Source organism: Ixodes scapularis, unplaced genomic scaffold (genome assembly GCF_016920785.2).
Source record: "Ixodes scapularis isolate PalLabHiFi unplaced genomic scaffold, ASM1692078v2 PGA_scaffold3__209_contigs__length_174095766, whole genome shotgun sequence".
NCBI classification, from domain to species: Eukaryota; Metazoa; Arthropoda; class Arachnida; order Ixodida; family Ixodidae; genus Ixodes; species Ixodes scapularis.
This window is the reverse complement of record NW_024609868.1, coordinates 124,366,077-124,389,069: the sequence shown is the minus strand read 5'-3', so window position 1 is coordinate 124,389,069 and position 22,993 is coordinate 124,366,077. Positions and strand designations below refer to the sequence as shown.

The 22,993-nt window shown below is 41.7% G+C and overlaps 1 protein-coding gene across 1 annotated transcript in view; it reads right to left on the bottom strand.

The window, feature by feature from the left end:
• The window catches only part of LOC115320225 (zinc metalloproteinase nas-14-like), a 100,071-nt gene that overhangs the window by 74,253 nt on the left and 2,825 nt on the right, over positions 1 to 22,993 (bottom strand). The window contains exon 2 of the mRNA XM_040213241.1: positions 10,315 to 10,352. Within this exon, the coding sequence (XP_040069175.1) occupies positions 10,315 to 10,352 (38 nt within the window). The remainder of the gene's footprint in view (positions 1 to 10,314; positions 10,353 to 22,993) is intronic.

Sequence of the window (22,993 nt, the reverse complement as noted above, 5' to 3'; positions counted from 1 at the left end):
GTGTATGTTCTCAGCAAAAGAAAAGGATGCATTAAAAAAGGTCAATTATTTTGTTTCCTCTCTGTTGGAGCTTCTTTCACGTACACGCAAAATGTGGGTATCTACGTCTAAAAGAGTGGAATTGACATTTCCTGCAGGGCTGGAAGGCCTGACTCAGTTTGGCTAGCAGCTTGAAACCTATGGGAACCTGGGGAACTGAACCACAAGAGTGAGAGTAACACCCGCCTTGCACTTCCTGAACGATGGCACCATGAGGAAGGGGGAGCTGCCCTAAAGTGAATGCAATAGCAGATGGGTCGTTCCTGTGAACCCCTATACAGATGATACCAAGCAGAAAATTATTAATAATGTGTTGTTAAAAACATGGAATGTGAATGGCACGGGCAAGAAGGAGGATATCAACACAGCGCTGTGTTGTGTTCATATCCTCTGTTCCTCTATTCTTCATGCTTTCTTTTCAATAATTGGCTACTAACTAGTCCAATCATCAGCACTAGTCAATAAAAGTATGCTGCTATTTATTAGTATGCATTAACACCGTGCTTGCAGTTGAATCCTACAGTCATTTATTAATGGACGAAAACAGAAAGGAGGGTGCAAGCTAGCTAAACAGGCTAAACACATAATTTATTAAAGACGGGTTCTCTTAAGGATGACACAAACGCAGAGAAGTATCAAACACAGCTGAGTATTAATGGGCAAAAATGAATAGGCGACCCAAAAAAGAAAACGCAGGAGAAGACATGAAGTCAGTCTTTACAATTTCTCTTCTGCTTGCACCACTTTACAAAGGGAATTCCTTCCTGGGCCTTACAGCGTTTTACTGTTCACAACCCCTGATATACCCAAGGACAGTAAACATAAAAAAGCAACCTACTAACATTGGGGTAAATGTGATTGAACAAACAACAGGGAATGCCTTGAGCTTTCAACCTAGGAAATAAAAAATATGCACAACATCAAGATTAAAAAAAGAAACAAAAAAAAAAAAAACAGACGGACGCATCACACCTGTTTCTAACAAAAATATAGGCCAAGAAAATTCTTCCACTCAATGGCAAAACACAGGGAAGGCACTAATAGGTTTCTAGGTTTCATCATTGTTAGTGATTCTTTCAGTATACCCTTGTGGTCACTCTCTTTAGTCAAAATTATTTCATCATCATCATTCATTAAATCATCATCACAGTTGTGTTCTTTAAAGGGGTACGGAAACAAAAAATGAAATATTCAAATTTCGTTCGGAAGTGAATCAACTATGAGGGATAATAACCGTAAATGATAATCGCACGTTTGTATTTTGAACGACTGGCTATATTTTGCGTTCCAAACGGTGCACTCGAGCAAGCGCTCGAAGAGAAGCGAACGGAGAGCGCGATGCGTCATGGGATATCCGGCGCAAACAAAAGCAGAAAAGATTCCCCGCGTTCGTGGAGTAGCAAAAAGGCGTGGTTATCAGCTTTGCCCTTGGTGGCGCTGGCAGCGTTGTGGTGGTGTCAATAGCGTCAGCGCGTTACAACTGAGCCGTTCGAAGTATCCGTGGCGTGACGAGCGTGTGGCTGGCCCACGTGGGCTGGCCCAAGGAGCACGTAGCTTCCACAACATTGTCAGCTTAGGGCTGAACGGGGTGGGGAAAGCAACTTTTGTTCGAGTTTTGAGCGACAGGCTAATTTTCGAGGGGGAGAATGGCTGTTTCCGGTTGCACGAACGAGGGTCCGAGAATGAGGGGAGTCCTTCCTTTCCGTCTTCTTGGACCGTTTGGTACAATGCGCGATTTGTGAGTTGAGCCAGATGCGCGTAGGAGACAAGTGATAAGCGAAGCGTGGGTTGCCTGCAATCCTCTGAGACAAACAAATCATGTCACTTGATCTCCAAACAGGAAAGCTTTACATGCTTCGTTTGTGGCAGACCATGATGTACACAATGGTTCAGCTGTGCAGTGCGATGCTTGGGGCCACTGCTTGCTCACTTAGAGTTCGAGAAAGGGGGGTGCCGTAGCACTTCCCAATTGCCCACGGGGTTATAATGTGGCTTGCAAGGAGCTCTTTTGTATTACTTCATGAAGTGAGTTGTGTTTAGTTTGACTCATTATTTCTTTATCACATGCCTCGTATGTGGTGATGTGGCAATCCCTCTAAGTGAAAAAAGTGTAAATCTGTTCAGTAAACATGATAAGCTGTAAATCATGTAATAATAATATAAGAATATGCAATATCATATATTATTTTTGTACAATTTACAAGTTGTGATATGTGTATTGGACACATTCCAATGAAATGTTCACTGCGGTCTATACTTCATTTCACCCTTCGTCCGAGCGCGGCGGACGCTACCAGCCAATTTAGCGTCGAGAGAGCGTCATGTGACCTTGTACTCCACATAACCAAAACGTCGCACGATACCCTCCCGGCGCCAGATTGGCTGGGGTGGCCCAGCATCCACTGGGCCACCCCAGCAGGTGCCCATTTCATGCCAAGCACCCTTTACCAAGGGTGTTAGCAAGCACCCTTTATGAAGGGCGCTTGCCTGAACGCCATAAGGGTGTTAGCCCAGGGACAAACTGATTTACACCCTTAAGTGTGTAAAAACTTTTACTGTGTACTCAAGGCTTCTCTTTCCCATTAGTGCCAGTAAGCTTGTGTAAAGTGAAAAATATTGTAACTGAACAGTGGAGAGTTTTAGTAGATCGCTCCTATGACTCCGATAACGATACCCGATACTCCGCCACCGCCTCCCTTGCGCATGCATTGTATCGTTATCGGGGCTATATGAGGTATCGGAACGATCTACTAAAACTCTCTATTGTTGCACTGTCCCTTCACCTAAAGTTACTTCTTTTTATTTTTTTTACTGCTGCACTACCGGGGGATCTTAATGGTGGGACAACATACCATCCCTGAACCCACGACGACTGGAATGGTGGTCGCAACCAGCGTCCTAAGACTTAGTACTCAAAAAGTCCAATAAATATTGAGCAGCCTTGCAGCAGCTTCGCGTGTCATTACTATGTAAAAGTTTCTGGGGTTGAGTTCTCAAACTTGACCTCCCGAAACTCTTGACCGTCTTCTGAGGAACACCCAAATTTTCTGGCAGTCTGTGATAAATTATGTAATAAGTGTATAACTACATCCACTTTCGGCCAGTGACTGGCCGGAAGTCAATGGCTAGTGGCTGGCCAAACGTGAATGGCCAGTGGCTCGCCGAAAGTGACTGGCCAAGGGTGAATGGCAAGTCACTGGCCTAGAGTGAATGGCCAGTCACTGGCCAAATGTGAATGGCCAGTCATGGCCAAAGGTGAATGGCCAGTCTCTGTCCTAAAGTGCATGGCCAGCCACTGGACAAGGTGAATGGTCAGTCACTGGCCTAAAGTGAATGGCCAGTCACTGGCCTAAAGTGAATGGCCAGCGACTGGCATAAAGTGAATGGCAAGTCACCAGACGAGGACGAAAACACTGCTATTGCCGAGCACTTTGGCCAAGCTTGGGCCATCGAAAATCTGGTTGGCCATAGTACACTTGCCAGCGATGGCCCATTCACAACGTACTGCTTGGGCAGTTAGCTCGTCTACGCACACTCGATTCTCAAGAGCGCCAATGCACTCGGTATGACAGTTCCCAGCAGCATGTTAGTTTTTCACCCGGAGATCTTGTCCTTCGTTGGACACCGCAGCGCCATGTCGGATTGGCCGACAAGCTACAACATCGTTACATTGGACCCTACCGGATCTGCCACAAAACTGGTGACGTCACCTATGTCATGGAACTCCTCTATGAACAAAATGACGGACGCCGCAAACAACGAGACACAGTGCATGTGCTCCGTCTAAAGCCATACATCGCACCGTCGGCCCCGTAGCTTAACGACGAGACGTCGTTTTCTTTGAGAGGGGGGTAATCTTACGAAGAGGAAGGAAACGATGACGGGCAATCAGTCAGGAGGAAAGAGGAAGAAGTGCCCGATCGCCCGATCCCTCAAGTTCAAAGCAACCATCTCATCCCTCTCCTACAACCCTCCTTAATCTTCTGTAAATAAAGCATCTTTCACCGCAACAATATATATGTACTGTAAACGGCTGAATGTTTGCGAAATTCAAATTTTTGCGAATTGCGCGAATAGCTTAGAATTCGCGAAAAAATAGGTCCCGCGAACAACTACGGTAAAACGTAAACACATTGAAATATATATTGAGATCCCACCGCGTCGCGAAAATTGGAACCCGCGAATTATTCCAAAATTTCAGCTTTGGCCTAAAACGCAAAATATTGAGCTCACGAAAAATAAGTAGTTTACAGAATATTTCAGGGCATAGGGTGACATAGTAAGGCGTGCCGAAATATTCCGTACATTGGAATCTCCCTGCGCACTCGCTCCGTAGCGGTCTACCCGTTGGTCTATCTAAATCAGGACCTCCACACTGCTTTGCGGCGCCCGTTTTTGGTACACTTTTTGCTCCATGTATTTTGGTGGTTATAAATGTTATTGGGACGGCATGTTTCAAATACAGCTGTGCTTAAAAAAAATAGGACCGTCTCTAAAAAAAGAGCAGTCATTCCCGATATGCATCGCTTGAAATAAAACGACTTTTTAAAATTCAGTCCATTTTGTTTTTTCGTACAAAACGAAAAAAACAATCTTGCATACATCAGTTCAGAAGCGCTACACTTACCACAAAAACAACCACCTTGTTGTGGTCTATTATGCCTTAATTTGATCTTGGCTGGCGTTACTGATACATCTCCATTAATACCAATCGAGACCGCAGAAAAAACCTTTCACCGTCGGGCGACTGCTAGCGTTCAGAGCTTGCGCAAAAAAAAAAATAAATAAATAAATAAAATTGATTAGAAATTGTACTTGAAAACTCATCTCCACCCAAAGCTTTCAGGTATCTGGCAAGGTTGCTTCTTTCTGACAGATGCAAAGGTTTTACAGCACGTCAGGCATGGTCTTTTAGTAGATCCTTTCTTCCAATTGTGTGCAGCCTTCTCCCCGCAGTTCATTTGTGCCCTGTCGCAGAGGCTGTCAACCAGAATGAAACGGCTTCTAGAAAACTATTACTCCCCAAGAGAGTGTATTTCAGCTATTTTTAGTTCATACTCCAATAAACTTTGTGCACAAATCTGAGCACTATCAAGCGCAGTTCTCCACCGACACAAATGATGCTGTTCCGCGGTGCTACACCGAACCGATAGTCCGTCGCATGTTCATGTTCTTCGCCGTTGAACTAGATGTTCACATGTTTCCAAGTTTATTGAGACGTCCAAGCAGCCGGAGTTGTCGAGTAGTGGCGTCGATGGTTTTCCCGCGGCCGTAGTTGGACCACCGTGTGAATGCGGTGGGTTCACGCGTTCACAAAAAAGAAGCTGACGACGACGAAGCAGACGACAAAGCGATTCTAAAGAGATCAGACGACCGGATTACTTTCTGACAGACTAAGTAAGACATCACAAAGAGCTCATTCTTACAAAGCACAGACATGCAAAAGAATCCAAGGTGAAACCAGGGCGTACCAAACGATGATGTACGATGAAGTGCGCGCACCACTGCCCTATGCAGCCGGGAAGCCGGAAAGCAATGACTACAAGTAGAATGGCGGCGGCACTGGGATCCGGTCGAAACGGTCCCGGACGAAATGGTCCCGGACAGAATGGTCCCAACTGCCATCCCGGACAAAATGGTCCCAGCGTGGCATTATTTATTTCCAGTTTGCAGTTTTTTTTTGTATTTTCTACTCTTGATGGATATTAGCAGCGGCTTGTAACTCTGTGCACACAGCACGTGCAACGGCTCCGTCCCTTGAACGACGTTTTGAGGGGTGTGGGCCATATTAATACATTTTCGTATTAGGCCTTCGCTTCAGCAGCGTCGACTTCTTGTCTCTCAAGTGGTCTATGTAACAAATACGCTCATAACTGCGAAATCAATTTTTGATTTCTTTAATATACAATGTTCAGACAGAGCGATACTGTGTCTGAAAAATCGAACACCGTGGCACGGCAGGTTCATTTCGATATAGCGCTAATTTGAAAACAGGTTCTGGCGATAAAAAGATATTGGTTAATAACGTGGAATATATGGGTAGAAATCGAGAACCTTTGAGGAATAGAGCTACATGGTATAGATAGAAGGGATTTATAATTTTGTTTCAAATGATTATAAAGAAAATGTTGATATTATTCTTGAACGTGTGTCGAAATAAAAGTACCAAACCATTTTGTCTTATTAAGAGTGCTCAAAGTATTGATCAATTCACTTGGGATCATTTTGTCCGAGTTGGCACTTGCGACCTTTTTGTCGGGGACCATTTTGTCCCGGACCATTTTGACCGGAAACATTATGATCGGGACCATTTTGTCCTACACCCGGCGGCACTACTTCCAGAATTCGCGAGCCTGCGCAGTTCGCTTCGTGACATCGGTCTATTGTTTCACACCAAGGTAAAAAAATAAAAATAAATAAATAAAGAATTACCTACGTGACGGTATTTGCGGTTTCGGAAAGTTGCAAATATGATTTTAACGAGTCCGTATTCGTATTTGACCTGCAATGAATACACTAGTTTTTTTCTAAACATTTTAAAGCAATTTTCGCATGTTCTTTATTTCATCCCATTTTCAAACGGTTTTCCGCATATGTGTTTCAGCCTCTAATATAACGGATCACAAAGGTCACAGCTATTGGCTGATTTAACGTTTACATACGAAATATAACCTTTGGATCATGTGGCAAAATATATTCCCCGTCACCAGGCCTCTTTCGAGTTACTCTTACCTGCTCGCCTGATTTAGTAATAGATAAAAATAAAAGAAGAAAAAGAAACCATTTTTCGATAAAATATTTTGCCTGGACCACATTAGTCATGTGTGGAACAATAGAATCCAGAAATCCAAACAAGAGGTAGAGATACTAATGTGTCTGGACATTGATGCAATAAAGGAGCTTGAGGATAAACCAGCGGGGAAACGACAGCCCCTTTATCAATCTAATCCTATCATCAACTTGACGGATACGACCATGCGAGTGCATAGTTTGTGAGACTGGAATTTTGTACATGGGAAAGATAACGCGGAGCTTTGAGACGGAGTGCTTGGAACTGCGTTATTATTTCGTCGTTCGTATATTCTCTGCGTTCACAAAGTGGGCGCGCAGCTACGGAGCGCTCTTAATATTTATTTGGATATAAAATCGGTGTCTACCGATGGTTTTTTCGATAGCATCGTTCCAATATTAATGAGTAATTTGATATGGTATCTTATTCTGTATGAAGTGTTCGAGATATTACATTAGCATTGCGCTTGTAACATTAGGTGTTTAGTATATACCTCTTTGAGCTTCCGACTTTATCGTGTAAAAAGTGACTAGGTAGTTTTTGGAAATTCAATTATTGCGTATTTTGTTAGGCGCAATTAGACTTTATGTTTCAACTCTGTCTGATGCCAGATTTTGGCGTGTACCAGGTCGTTGAACTGAACCCGAACCGAAAACCGGAGAAAAACCGTAATCGAAATCGAGCATTGAATACTGAATCCCAGCCTGAACCGAGCCGCAATCTCACGTTGCGGTTACGGGTTCATTGGAAAACGGTTCGGCGTTATCAAATGTGATTCGCGCCTTCTTACGGGTGGCGGCACGAAGTCAATGGACCTTTTCCACATACCGACGGCACCAGGCGGTGGCTGCACGAACTAAAAATTGAGGAAGTGACCTACCTGCGCTACCAATCGATAATGGGAGCTACGCTATTAGTTTCTTCGCTCTCTGAGCAGCGGCGCCTGCCCAACGAGACTTTAAAGAGGGGCATCCGTGGCGTCCACCCAAACGTCGTGTTTTCCTTTCCGTCGACGTTCTTTTTTTGTGTAACACAATTATATGTACGCTTCAGTTACGTGTCCTACTCGCTGATATACAGCCTCCTTCCGAATTTCCTCGATTTTTCGTTCCGACTTCCGCCGCTTGGCATTGGGCGCTCGAGCGTGCGCAGAACGCTTCTCGGAAAAGGTCCATTATATATTTGCGACGGTGGTGTCAGCGGCTTAGTTTTGACTTAGCAATTGTCAGCAACGTAGAAAGAACGGAATAATAATAATAAAAAAAGTGATTTCACGTCTATGCGCAGCGCTTTTTGTCACTGGCGAGTCGGCACGATGGCGTACATTTCTATGGTACTGTGTTTCACCTTACCATGAACCGCAAAGGACGCTACGAGCCACCGAAGGCAATCCATATCTCGAAGGGAGCCAAGTGACATTCCGGTTGAGCGGTGCGAAGCGGGGAGCCCGAAGTCACGCGACAAGTTACGAGCTATGGATTTCGCAGGCAGCTCGTAGCACCCGTCGTGGGACATCGTAATGTGAAACTATGCCAAGTGGCTAAGGAGCTATTCTTTGTGTGTGCCTCTGCGTGTTTTTTTTTCTTCTTGCTAAGTAATATCCTCAAGGAGAGGAAAATCAAACATAAACGTCAAAATAAAAACAAAAAGTCGACGGCCGGGGGCATGTTCGTTCCACAGTGACAAAATCTGGAGGCGCCTAAAACCGCAGCCTCGACGAGCGCGATTGACATTGTGGCGCATGTCGTCGGGACGCCAATCGCCCAGAGCAGACCAAAACCTTGGACACTGCTTAATTTTTTTTTAGATGCGGAGCATCTCTTGCTTGGGTATATGTCCCGCGGCGTCGTAGTCTGCACTCACACTACGCATGCGCAACTCTCCTCCTTCCCTCTCTCCAACAGCTGCGCGTTACTCTCTCCGCTCTCTCTCTCTACAAGTTGCGTGCACTTCGCGTGCGTTCGCTTCTACTCACACCGCGCGCGCATGCGCAACTCTCCTCCTCTAGTCTCTTCTCCTTCAAGTGTGAATATAAGCAGCGGTAGCGCGCTGCGCGCGTTCAGTTCACCCGCTGTTGACAACACTTCACTCCGTTCTTCTGATGAAGTGTGATGGAAGCAACAGTCCCTTCAGTTAGTGGGTTGGCGCAAGCAAGCGTCAGCACCACCCCACAAACTAACAGCAACGCTACGTCCACTGAAAACAAAGCTGCGCAGCGAAGAGCACGCGACGCTGAGCGCAAACGCTTGAAGCGAGCGACAGACCCTGAACTACGGCAACGAGAAGCGGCGTCCATTCGTCAACGTCGAGCGGCGGATGCTGAACTACGACAGCGTGAAGCAGCGGCGGTTTGAGAACGTCGAGCGGCAGAACCTGAGGTTCGGGACCGTGAAGTTCAACGTAAACGTACGAAGCGAGCGGCGGAACGCGACCTTCGAGAACGGGAAGCCGCGTTGGTTCGTGAACGTCGAGCAGCAGAACCTGAGGTTCGGGACCGTGAAGTTCAACAACGTTACTAACACCGTTAATAACGATCCGCGATGCTCCGCATCACCCTATGGTTCCCCTCGGGAAGATGGTGTTTCTTTGTTTTGACCGTGCGTTTTTCAAAAGCAGCTAGTCACCCCCTTTTTATCACCTTTGTTTAAATCCCATCTGGAGCGCCTAAACTGTTTTCCTCCTCTTGAACTCGTTCATTCGAGAGAGGCGTTCAAGCGTGCAGGGTGCGTAAAAAAAATTGGGTTGTGTGTGTGTTTATACAGCCTGGAACTTGGTCTGCCTCACAGGGGCGACGAGTCTCCCAGCTGTAGATGAGAAATTTAGCCAGTGCGGTACAGCCGCTAGCCTGGGGTCTTTAACGTGCATCACGCAGTAGTGATACACGACCGCACGCCGGTACGATGCTCATCCAGATCGAAACGGGCAGGGGCGAACCCAGGATCCCTGGGTTCTGCAGCGCGAGCTTTCGCTCCACGTGCTCCAAGCTGGTGTGCGCTAGACCACTCGGCCACCGATCCCCCCTGCAGGGTGCGTAGTTCGCGAGCACGGTGCGTGCAACCGTCACGGTGTGCTAGCTGGTTGTCTTTACATGTGAGTACTCTACTTTGGTACTTTTTCTGAGCGTCTGTATATCCACTTCATTTGCGTAGGACGGTGTTTGCGATGAAAAAGTCGTCGCACTTTTTAGGAACATATGTGTTACCAATTGTGCGCTCATTGGCGTTTATTTGATTTTGCACTGCATTTTAGTTCGTTTTAGTTTTACTCGCGGTATTGCGAGTGTTATTGTTGTTTTTTCGAGCTTTTTTTATTGCATATTGCTAACTTTGCCAGGCGCCTCCTAATAAAACGCCCTTGGAGAGGGCCCCTATGGAATCAATAACTTAAATAGAACTAAAAAAATAAAGATGAGTAGCCCCGAAAAAGTATTTCTTTGGCAGGTCACAACTATTTTTGCACACATAAAAAGTAAAAAAGGAGCTTACCGTTTTATTGCGAATCATGATGTCGCCTTCAAAAAGATCTGGAAGAGAGAAAGAGTAAGCTTGAGTATTGGCAGTTCAAACAAATCCACCTGCCGAAGAAGTGTTTGTTTCACAATTTGTTGTAAACGAGAGTACACACACTCGTTACACATAGTTCGGCTAAATTTAGTAATGGACTTGCCAAAGAGACGGCATTCAGAGATGCCTTTATATCACTAGATCATTTACTTCAAATTATGTACAATACCTAATACAAAGTATATCGCGCAATCTTAGTTGTGTGTTTCTTCTGCAAGAGCTAAACGTCTATACAGTAGCGATATAAAACTAGAGCCTAACACAGGTGTCAATTTCTAGATTCCATCGTCGGCCGTGGCCGAATAGTCGAGTGCCAGATTTATACATAACGCGTTACTTGTAAATTGTAATTAATTACTTTTCATTCAATTTTTTTAATTAATTATTTTAGTATGAATAATTTTACTAATTAAATTATTTTGCTTTTTATGCTCTCAGTTTTTTCGTCGGCCTGTCTGAATGTAGAGACCGGAATCTTTTTGGCGATCTTTGTACAGGTTTTCCCTTTCATTTTAATCCAAATGGTGGTCAATTTAATCCAAGTGCCATTCAATTTAATTCAAGTACCCTTAAACTTAATCCCAGCTCTACTCATTTTAATACCGTGGTCAGTCAATTCGATTCAAAATATATTCTAGCATGTTTTCGTTTGCAGTGGTCGGGTTTGGCTTACACTTTTGATAAATTAGAGCATGTGTTTATACAATTAGATTTTGTTGGGGACTACTGCTAATTTGATTGCTATTTCGATTACCTGGAGTCACTGGTCGCACGATTGACATGGTGATTAGTGTTTTGGTAACCTCGAGTTATTAATGGCGCACTCGACTTTAACTGAATTGACGTTTTGTTTTTCGTTTTCATTACTTCGATTTATAAATGATACATTTCAGACGATAAAAGTACAATTGCTATTTATTACTACTCTTTTTATTACTCCTCGATATTGATACCACTGACTTGGAGAAGGGTCCCTAAGGAATCAATAACTTAAATTGAACTAAAATTAAATTGCGTAGCCCCGAAAATATTTGTTTGGCAGGTCACATATATGTTTGCACAAAAAAAAAGCAGACGTTAACGTACTGCCTGCGTTAGCAGGCAGTACGTTAACATCATTAGTTCCTGCTCAACTATACAACCAATAAGTACTGGGGTACCTCAAGGCAGCATTTTAGGACCGCTTTTATTTAATTGATATGTTAACGAGATAATGAACATCGGCGTGACAGCTAAATTATTACTTCGAGTTATTATGCCACCAACTAATCTATTATGAGCTCATATCACTTTATTGGTACTCTTTTGAATATTTGAGTTAGTTTTGACGCAATGGACTTTAATTGACCTACATAACATTCTGAGGACTCTTGATTACTTTGTGTTACTATTCGACCAATTTATTTATTATAAGCATAGTTGACATTATGTATACACTTTTGATTACTTCGCGTTATAATTGACTCAATGGACTTTAATCGGTCCAACGTATATCTTATTGACAAAATCGAGTACTTAGAGCTTTACAATCAATTGCTCTATTATGAGCAGAACTCACAGTAATATTACCTTTGTATTACTTTGAGTTACTTTTGACCCGATGGACTTTAATGCGGCCTACTTGACGTTGTGACAACTCTTTTGATTACTGTTTTTAACATTCAACCAATTGATTTATTATGCGTGTAGTTAACATTACGACTACTCGTTTTATTACTTTGAGTTACTATTTTATCGTATAAAATTTAATTCGGCATAATTTTTATTTGCGTGATCCTCTTGATTTCTGCGAGTTATTATACAACCGATTTATCTATTTATGAGCTCAAATCACATTATTATATTACTTTTTCATTACTTCATGTTACTGTTGACTCGATGAACTTTAATGCGACCTAATTGAAATCGGGATAACACTTTTGATTACTTTGGGCTAGTATTCAACCTATTGATGTATGTAATGGACTATTAGCCCAAAGTAATCAAAATAGAAATTGCAGTGTAAATTAGGCCGAATTAAAGTCAAGTGGGTGAAAAATAACTCGAAGTAATCAGAATAATAATAACGTGATCTGAGCTAATAATAGCTAATTTGATTGCATATTAGTTTGTAGTAATCAAGAGTCACAAAAATGTCAATTAGGAAAAATTAAAGTTCAACTAATCAATATAACAAATGTAACCAAAAGAGTATTCGTAATGTCAAATGTGCTCATAATAAAAATTTTGGTTGAATATTAGTTCAAACTAATCAAATAAGTCATCCAATATCATTTAGGCCGAATGAAAGTTCATAGTGTCAAAAGTTACGAAGTAATTAAAAAAGCAATAACTTGGATTGAGCTCCAACAGGTCAAATGGTGGTATAATAAGGCGCAATATTCAAAAGTTACCATAGTGTCAATTAAGCCTTTTTAAAACCCATTGTCATTAGTAATTCAACTGAGTGAATACTACCTCCCAGAAAGTATGCCATCACAATGACAATTAGGCCGAATGTAAAGCTTATTTGGTCAAAAGTAACTCTAAGTAATCAAAATAGTAATAATATTGTGAATTCAATTTAATAGATCAACTTTTGGTATATTAACTACAAGTAATTAAGGGAGCCACTAAATATCAATTAGGCCGAAATAATTAGGTCAACAGTAAGTCAAAATAATCAAAAAGGGTAATGATAATATTGTGGGGATGTTAAAAGGGTGATTTAATAAGGACTGGTTACAGGTGTTCGAGAGACGAGATCGTTGTTCGTCAGCTGGAGGCGCGCGCAGCTTGGCCCTCCTTTTCCAGCTTCGTCTTCTTCTCCCTAACAATATCACTTGAGCTCATAATAAATCATTTGGTTAAATATTAGATCAAAGTAATAAATATAGGAATCAAAATGTCAATTAGGCGGAATGTGTCAAAAGTAAGCTGGAGTAATTAAATGAGCATTATTAATGGGAATTGAGCACATAATCAATCAAATTTTGGCATGCTAACCTTTTTGTTTGCTGTGTGCTACTGCTGCCGACAAGAAGTGAAATTTTTCTATATATTTGTGATTTCCTATGCCCAAAGTATGGCCAAAGAAGAAATGTAAATTTTTTTAAAGGCTATAGAATATTGCAAACGGGACATGAGAACGAAGTCACGAGCACTCAAAAACTAGTGTTGAAGCATGCAAAAGTGCCACAGATAGAGGACTTTAGAACGGCATTTGAAAATATAAAAGAGCTAACCACAGACGTTAGAAAACTCCAAGAAGTTTGTTAGTACATAGAAAAAACAAAACAAAAAAACAAGTGCCTAAAGGAATAGCTGCACAAAATGCAATCCGAAGACGAGAACCTCGACCAGTACAGTCAAATGAATAACGTCGAAATAAAGGGCATCCCAAAGCGAAACGGCACACATGCTACTGAGATCGCTAAAAACATAGGATCCCTCGTGAATATTTCGCTCGAAGATTCGGACATCGACATCTGTCACGCTGTTCCCCGCTCATGGAAACGAGTTGTGAGAACGTGATCGTTCGTTCTGTTATAAGAAAAATACGTAAGGAATTTAATGCGGCGCCCCGCAAGACAAGGTAAACTCCCAGAACGATTGGGCACTTGAACCCTGAAGTCAAGCCGATCTTCGTAAACCAACACTTATCGCAAAAAAACAACAAAGAAACAAAAACAAACAAACAAAGTTGTGCGTAGTTTTTGCGAGGAAAAGGAAAAAAAAACCTAAAAGCACGCCTGGACATATATAATGGCAAGATGTTCGCAATGCAGACGGATGAATCGGAGGTTTTTTTGTTTATTTCCTGCAAGCAAGATATCTCAAAGATAAACTAAGCTGTAATAGATGATGATGGCGCTGGAGGGGGAGGAATTACTGATGCGTCACAGGTATTTGATGCAGCAGCGTTTAATGCATTTAGTTGCAAACTGTCCAACAACTTTTTCATTCTTTATTTGAATCTCCTAGAAGTTTACGCAACAAGGTTGATAAATATGAGTGTTTTGTTAATACCTTAGAAATGATATTTGATGTTTTAGCATTTGCCGAAACTTGGTTTCGTAACAGTGATATTTATTTGGATGGGTGCCGCTGCGAGAGTGCAAATTGACCCGAGAAAACTGGTGGCAGTGTTGCCTTATATATAAAAAGAATATATTGATTTTTATGTAAATACAAAGTTATCTGTATCAAACCGTGATTATGAAAGAATCACTATAAATTATTTAGGAATTCTTGTTGTTCGCTTATATTACCCTCCTGTAGAAATAGATGTACATTTGTAGAAACCGTTGGTTCAGTTTTACAATATGCAAGCACCCTTAATCTTAAAATTATCCTTGTTGCAGAAATAAATATTGACCAATTCGTAGAAAATGCACAGCAGATATAACTGCTAACTCTTATCCAGTATTTTACATGCTACAATAGGATTCACACTCTCACCTTTGTAACATCCGCTTTATCCACATTAGTATACCCATGCGGAACAATCTTTCAATCAGATGATATGCTATATGGAGTAATAACCGCTGGAAGAAGTGATCATATGCCCACTTTTTGTATTTCTCCTAAAATAAAAAACAAAACCTACTATGCTTTGTCTTACCCTACGATGGACTAAAGGCCAAAGCTACGGACCGCCAGATCCAATCACAAGCCACTTAAAAATTGCGCGGTATTTCGCTTCGATGCACGTGTCGCTGCTCGCGTCTCGGGTTTTTGATGGGAAGGGGCGTACAGTGGTTCGAATCTACGAGCACTGAGTGACTCAACAATTTTACATTGCAAAGAAAGCCACGACATAGAGGCCCTTTGTAGCGTCGAAGCTATAGAAATGATGTAGCGCTTTTTGATTCGGAGTCTTATTCGTCCACCCCTAACCAATGTTAAAGATGTCATTATCTAGCGTGTAAGGCGATTGGACCTTGCGGCCCGTGGCTTTGGCCTTTAGTCCATCGTAGGATGAGTCGAAGTGTAATGAACCGGCTTCACGAATGCACCGTTACATATCAGAGGAAGCGTTGATTACATTCTATGCCTCATTGCTGGAACGCAACTGGGGAAATATCTTACATGAAGGCAACCCAAAAAAGTATATTTCACGAAACCCTAAATAACAATCATGAGGCATCATTTGCCTTGCGGTTTAAAAGAATAAATAAGAAAAATCAGAAAGTCCTGGATTACTCGAGAACTTTTCCGTAGGGTAGGGAAAAGTAAAATTTATTCTCGATTTGTTTGAACTAAAACACAACCATTTCATTGAACATAATAAAATATTTATAAGGGCCAAACAACGAGGAAGGAAAAACGAGGGAGGCAGGAAAGAGCGCTATAATCTTAATGCTGCCAGATGATATTAATGCATTTTATAGAAATAATAAAAAGATATATAAAATTCGCTGGAACCTGTATATTTGAATATCAGAAGAGACATTTGTTCAGCGAAAGTTCAGATACATACAAAATGACCAACAAATTATATGGGAGTCGGGTAATGAAATTATCAGACTTGAGCTTCGATATAACTACCTCTTTGATTTAAAAATAGATGGTGTATATTAATCAGGTCCTAAACTATCGACAAATTTTAATTCACAGTTTCTAGCGACTGGTGAATCCCCGTCTACAAGTCAACCTGGTCATCATAGAAAATACCTTAAAAATACCCTCCCGAGTTTGATCGTTCTGTATTTGTCACTCAACAGGAAATGATAATGGTTCTATTGTCTCTAAAAATAATGCAGCCTGTGGCGTCGATGACCATAAAATGGTGCCCATTAAATGTGTATCTCTCATTATTTCACACCCCTTTAACCATATATTCATCTGTATCGTTGCAACTGGCATATTTTCTGATCAACTGAAAATAGCGAAAGTTTCAACACTCAGTAAGGGCGGCTCCCAACATGGGTATTTAGAGGCCCACATCAGTCGATCATCATGTAGCATACCCGAGACGGTGGTAAAAGCTGGGAAACTTCGTCGAAGAAAAAAGACAGGGGAAAAGAACGCCTTTTCTTTTTGACCAAGTTTACCAGCTTTTAGCACAGTATCGGGCATTGTACATAATGATGAACATCCTCCAGCTCGCCTACGCACTCACTGTTTTTGCATATCAGTGTTGCCTCTGTTCTTGAAAATAATTGAAAGGATAATTACCGAACGGTTCCAGAAACCTGTTTGCAAGCACTATGTCATAATCAAAGAGCAATATGGCTTTCAGGAGGGCAAAACAACTAAATTAGCACTTTTGCTTATCAAAGGTAGAATAATACATAATATAGAAAATCAACTCTTCACAACTGGATATTTATCGATTTTCATAAAGCATTCTGCTCTATAAAACACGACACTCTTCTTTCAAAAGTCGAGGCATAGACATATGAGGAACTGCGGACAAACGTATCACTAACTACCTTACATCTCGTACACAGTATACGGTCTGCAATAGCGCAAAATCACCACTAGGATTAATAAAATACCGCGTGCCAGAAGGCTCGATATTGGTGCCCTTGCTGTGTCTGATTTATATTAATAATATACCTAATGTACCACTTTTTTAAGACTTAATGTTATGCGCCGATGATACAAATGCCTTTTTTTCTGGAGCCAATCATAGCGAGCTAGAGTTTACAGTCAACAAATATTTATTCGAACTTTCATCCTGGCTAATTGAAAATGGTTTATGGCTAAATACAAAAGAGGCCAAATAAATTAATATTTTCCTCCATGAACCGGACTCTCGATACAAATTTTAAACTTCAATTCGAAAATACTGAAGTGTAACGCGTAAATGATCTCAAATGTATTGAAGGCTGATTTAATAAACATTTGAATTGGACTAGCCGTGTAAACAAAATAAGAAACGAAATCTCGAAATCAGTTGATTTGATTTTCTCTGCTAGATATATTCTAACGGAATGGCTCAAGTACCAGTTCTATTATGTATTAATATATAGCAATGTCTACCACTGCTTTCTTGTCTGGGTCACTCGACAAAGACAAATATCACACATCTTCATATTCTGCAGAAAAAAGCTGTTCGCTGAGTAGATAGATAATTGTGAATATGGCGCACAGAGTATTCCATTTTTCAAAAAATATAGACTATTGAAATTAGATAAACCATACATTTATAGACTCGCACTTCACATTTTCCAGGACATAGACTCCAAGAGCCAACCTATCCATCATTCTGAACTATACCCGATCACTATCATAACACTCGCAATGAAAAGTAGGTTATTCCAAAAATTAGGACTAACATTGGCTCACAAACACTTGCATATTTATTTCCAAGCTTTCTTAACACATAGAGTCATCTTCATACATTCATTACATTTGGTATCCCTATGAGCAAATACAACATAATATTAAAAAAACAAACAAAAAAACTTTGGTGGTAGCTACGTAAAACAACTGAAATAGAAAATTTTGTATTATTGCTTTTAGCAGTGCTTGACGTTATGGCTGTTTTTATTCTTACAAGTTTTGATTTTTATGCTTCGTTGTTGAAGCATTTTTAATGTGTGTCACTGCGCTTGCATGTCGATAGAGTTTATATAAAATATTGTGTTATTGCATTTACTCAGCGGCACCAAGACCTCGTCAGACCAACAAGACTTCTTTCCTGGTGCCGCAGACATTATGTAATGTCTAAACAAGCTGTAAAAAAAGTAATAAAGAGAACCACCAAAATGTGAATTAGACCGAATTAAAGTATATTAGGTCATGGGAAATGATGAACAGTTTCATTCTATCAACTGAGTTCATAATAAATCAATTGGTTGAATATTAGCTCAAAGTAATAAAAAGAGTAATCAAAATGTCTATTAGGCCGAATTATAGTCCATTGTGTCAAATGCAAGTCAAAGTAATCAAAAGGGTAATATAATTGTGAATTGAGCCCATAATAGATCAATTGGTGGTATAATAACTCGAAGGAATCAAGAAAGTCGTCAATATCAATTAGGCTTATATAAATGTGTTCAATTATTAGTCACTCGAAGTAATATACTAATAATCGTAACATGAATTAAGCTCATAACAAATCAATTGATTGAATATTACCTAAGATATTTCAACCATATTTCAACAACTATTTTAATCTGGGGCCGGCAAACGTCACGGCTATATACGAACTCAACTCTGTGACGTCACGGCGCGGTGGTGGCGCGTCGGGCGCACCTCTGATCAGGGGCTGTGGGCAGAAGTCCCCATTCCAGACGTGTATTCCTGCGTTGCTTTGAAAGGAACCAGGCAAAAACCTGCCTTCTCACCAAAACGCCGCGACTGGGGCCGTACCAAAAGAGTCGAGAAAGGTTTGAAGGTCATTTTTTACGTGCTCGGTTCGTCCGAGAATTTGGATATGAGCCGTGAAAAGGGAAAAGCAGACGCCGTCGGACAACGAATGCTTGGGCGGAAAGCACTTTGGGTTGAATTCACTGATACTTGTGGCCATCAGATTTATTTGTTTTGTTCCAACATAAATGACAGAAAACCGTCAAGTTGTGTGGACCACCTGCGTACTACCTTCAGTGCATCTTCAAGTTCGAACGGCCGCCTGATCGTTCGAACTGTCGTTTGCTCTTTCAAATGTTTCTGCTTGTCGTCTCTCTTAGACGACGCCGGCCCGTAGACCAAATGTTGGCCTGGTAATTGCGATAAGAAGTAAGTGCAGGCCTCAAAATACTAAAGTTTGAAGGTTGGTAAGCAGGCTCGATGTAAACAGTCGATACAAGGAGATGTTGATCATTGTTACCAGTGACCATCCCCGACTTGTTATGCCAAATTCACTTGGTCCGATTCGGAAGCGCCAATGGCCGCTTCCGAATGCGGCCATTGGCGCCAGTGTCTGCGTGCTTGCGTCGACTTTTAAAATTAAATGACAAAAATGCAAAAAATAATAGATGAAATGTAGAGTTTTCACCTGATGTGAGTCTGGTTGCCATGCCCAGGTACTAAGGGTCCGATTGATAATGTGGAAATTATGTTGCCTCGGACTTCCGCGAGCTTTGCAAATCGTGCTATTCGTGCTGTTGAAGCTTGGCCGCACGTGCAAAGGACGCAGTTTCTAGGTACCGAGTTACGTCAGTCGAAGCTCTGTATTTGTGAACCCGAAAATTATATGAACTGGTTGAACCTCAATAGATCAGCTTTGTATCTGCAATTATAACTTGGCTCTTAAAAACCGTCAACGAAAATAAAAGCGGAAGGTCCAAGTTATATTGTTATTTTCATCTCCTATTTGCTTAATTAAGTATCGATGTCTATGGAGGGTCAGTTGTGCGGGAACGCCTATTCAGTTCGCAAAAGGGCTGAACTTTTGATCCTCCCGTATGGTATTTTAAACTAGGATCAGACGAGATTGTAGATTTTGGCATTTTATACACCGGAACAAGTGTAAAGCCGCTAGTGATCAGCCCTGTGTCACTATGCCTTCCACGGTGACATGCCCATACTACCCGGAAAATCGCCAGGTCCTCGCATATATTTGGGACCGACAGCAAAGCCATCTTGTGCAGTGCAGAGCCAATGGAGGTCACCCAACTCAACTCATCGTCTTCCTTGAAGAGGGCTCTTGTTCTATGCATCCCCATATACTAATTGAAAAACCTGACTTACTCAAGCGCCTTCTCCCAAACCCTTGGGCTCGTGCAATGTATGCTATAAGGAGTGGCAGGGTTTGAGCGTGCGTGGATGACTAATACCCGTGCCACAATGGCAACTCGAATGCCATTTTCAACGAATGACATTCGTATGATCGACGAATCGGCTCCGAATCTGTCGCGCGTTGAATGCGCTACGCTTGGAGTGTCGCGCGCTGATTGGCCGATCGTTCAAATGTCATTCGTTGTAAATGGCATTCGAGTTGCCCGTGTGGCACGGGCATTAGAAACTAACTGGCTTGGTCAAGAAAATTTCATTTGTAATCTAAAAATTGGGCTGACCAGATAATGCCTCTTACCCACATGTGTTGTTCGTGCCATTTGTGCTTTTTTGCCTATTTATTATACAATGTATCCCCCAAAAAAGTTTATTTACTAAAGTAGCCCGCAAAAATCAGAAACGTGACGAATCAAGTTGTAACTGCTTACAAAAATATCGTTCACTGGTCATCTCTTTGTGTGTAAATTTGAAACCTCAACTTTGAAAATAAAAACAACTGATTTTTGCCTGTGTTTTAGTGACAGAGAAGGGGTTTGCTTACTATTTCCGGAGGCTGTGTCTCCCCTTTTCGTCGTTAAAAAAGCAATTAAAAATCAGTTTTCCTTTTCTCATTTCTTTTTGTACTCGTAGTTGAGACTTTAAATTTTAGCACTGAAAAGTTACCAGTGAGAGACAGTTTTGAGACTAGGTACAACTTGACCCGTGAGGTTTCTAAATTCGGCGGGCTTTTTTGGCATGTAATTGTTTGTTCTTTTTTTTTTTGGGGGGGGGGGGGCATTCTGTATTTTCGGGTATTTGTTTTTAATATGGCTGTACCGTAAATGCGTTTTGAGCGTAGACATTTTGGGATTAAGCTTTGCACAAAGTTGAATATCAATTCTTATGCCTAAGAAGTTGTTCATGTATCTTAGAACTCTTTGTGTAATGTGTCATTCAAGGCAGTAGTTTCATGATAAGTGTCAGTACCTTGTAAATTGAAAGGCTCCAGCTAATAGGTAGTAAAAAGCTTAATCAAAGATTGTCACCAGTTGCCAACATTAGTTTCTTTTCTTCCTATAATACGGTATTTCTTGTACACGCCTCCAAATGTTATCATGCTATTGAGAGAAGCACGGATCCTTACATAATATCGCATTTGCTTGTAAGTTAAACGTAGAAGTTTTCATCCCCTCAATGTCTGCCGTGGAACTGCAGCCAAGGATTCATTAAATGCATTCTTATGATCACCTCGCCCAAGGGGCACTCCAGCGCAAACACTTTTTTTTACGAACAGCCTCAATACGAAGCGCTGGTCAAAATATATTTTTCACGAAAAGATAAGTTAATTCGAGCAATATTTATGCCGCGCGACGCAGTTTTTACGGGCGGGCCTCCTCCCCACTTTTCTCTCTCGCATCTGTCTGCAGCACGCGGATCACCTATGGTGGTTGTCAAGTTTGAACCAGTAGACCCTTTTCGGAATTCAATGCCATCTGGCGACTCAAATTGCAGTTTAACTTTTATCATACTAATGGCGGCAACGAACCTGTGGTCTGCAGTATTTCATGGGGCACCGTCATTTTTGCAAATCACCGGTAAACGAGAATGTGCGCATCACTGTACAGTTATGTTTCAATCTCAGTGTCAATGGCGAAAAAGACGCAACCAGTCAGAACAAAGTGCCAAACCACATAAACGCCTTGATGAAGTACTTGACATCAAGGGGCTTTGAATCCAAGTGTGTGCTATTAAAGGGACACTGACAGGGTATTTATGCTCGCCGAGGTTTTTAGTTATACGTGACATATGAGAGCCCAACTACCCAGAACAGAATTTGCGGCTCGCAATTCGGTTTCTTTCCGCCCGAAAATCGCTGATCGAGAACTGGCCGGTTTGAGTCGCGCTCACTTTCTTTCCCGTGGTCACGGGCCGTTCTCTAAGGTTTCGACGCGGCCACCAAATTTAATCAAAGTCGTGGATCATTGAAGGCACACAGTCAATATTGAAAATAGAAAAAAAAAATGAAACCCATTTTTTGTGGCTTCCAAAAAGCCGCAAATACGCTGACTGAAAAAAAAAAAAAGGTAGCACAGACAGCCGGAAGAATTTTGTGCGTTTACTGCCTAATTCTCAACATGGCGTCGTTTCGCGTATCGTGGGACTAGCGGGTGGCAGCGGACGAAGGGCGTTGGACCTGGTGCTAGGTCCAACGCCCGCTGTTGCTAGCAGTGCCCAGTTCGCACAGAAGCGGGGCCCAGCTAGCTTATCGACCCGATCGAGAGTGCCTAGCTGGGCAAAAAAATTTTTTTTTGATACTGGCTTTGTTCCGCGCTGCAGGGTTGGCAAAGCGACTTCGTTGGAGGCTCACGAGCCAATAGCTATCGTTTCAACTATTCAAAAATTAAAAAGATAGTCAGTCAATCAGTGAAGAATGTTAATAAACGATTAAGAACCTATATAAGACACGCCTTGTCAGCATTTCGTGAATAAAAGAGCTTCTGCACGACATGAACGTTCAAATTCATTTTCGCTGTAAGTCAGAGCGCAGCCGACATACCAGGTCAATGAGGTCAATCAAGCAGAGCCAAAAAATGCTATGTCACGGCGCTGAACGTCTTATCGTGCGTTTGTTGTCACCGGCAAAAGCGATCATGCGAAACCCATGCACCATGGCGTCGCGCTTTTAGTACGCGTGTTTGTGCTACTGTACCTTATAATTTTTGACTGCATTTCGATCTATGATAAAACAAGCAAAATCAGACTTTTTTTTCAAGACGGGTGTTCAGAGGGGAGCTCTAATAATTCATCGTTTTGGTGAATTATTCGATCAAACTTGATTACCAATTATCTGACCTTATAAATAACCACCCCAGTATTGTTGAAATAGTACGCCGAGGTCGAAGGATCTGCATGCTCAAAACAAAAAGAAAAAAAAAAAAAACGATATCTAACA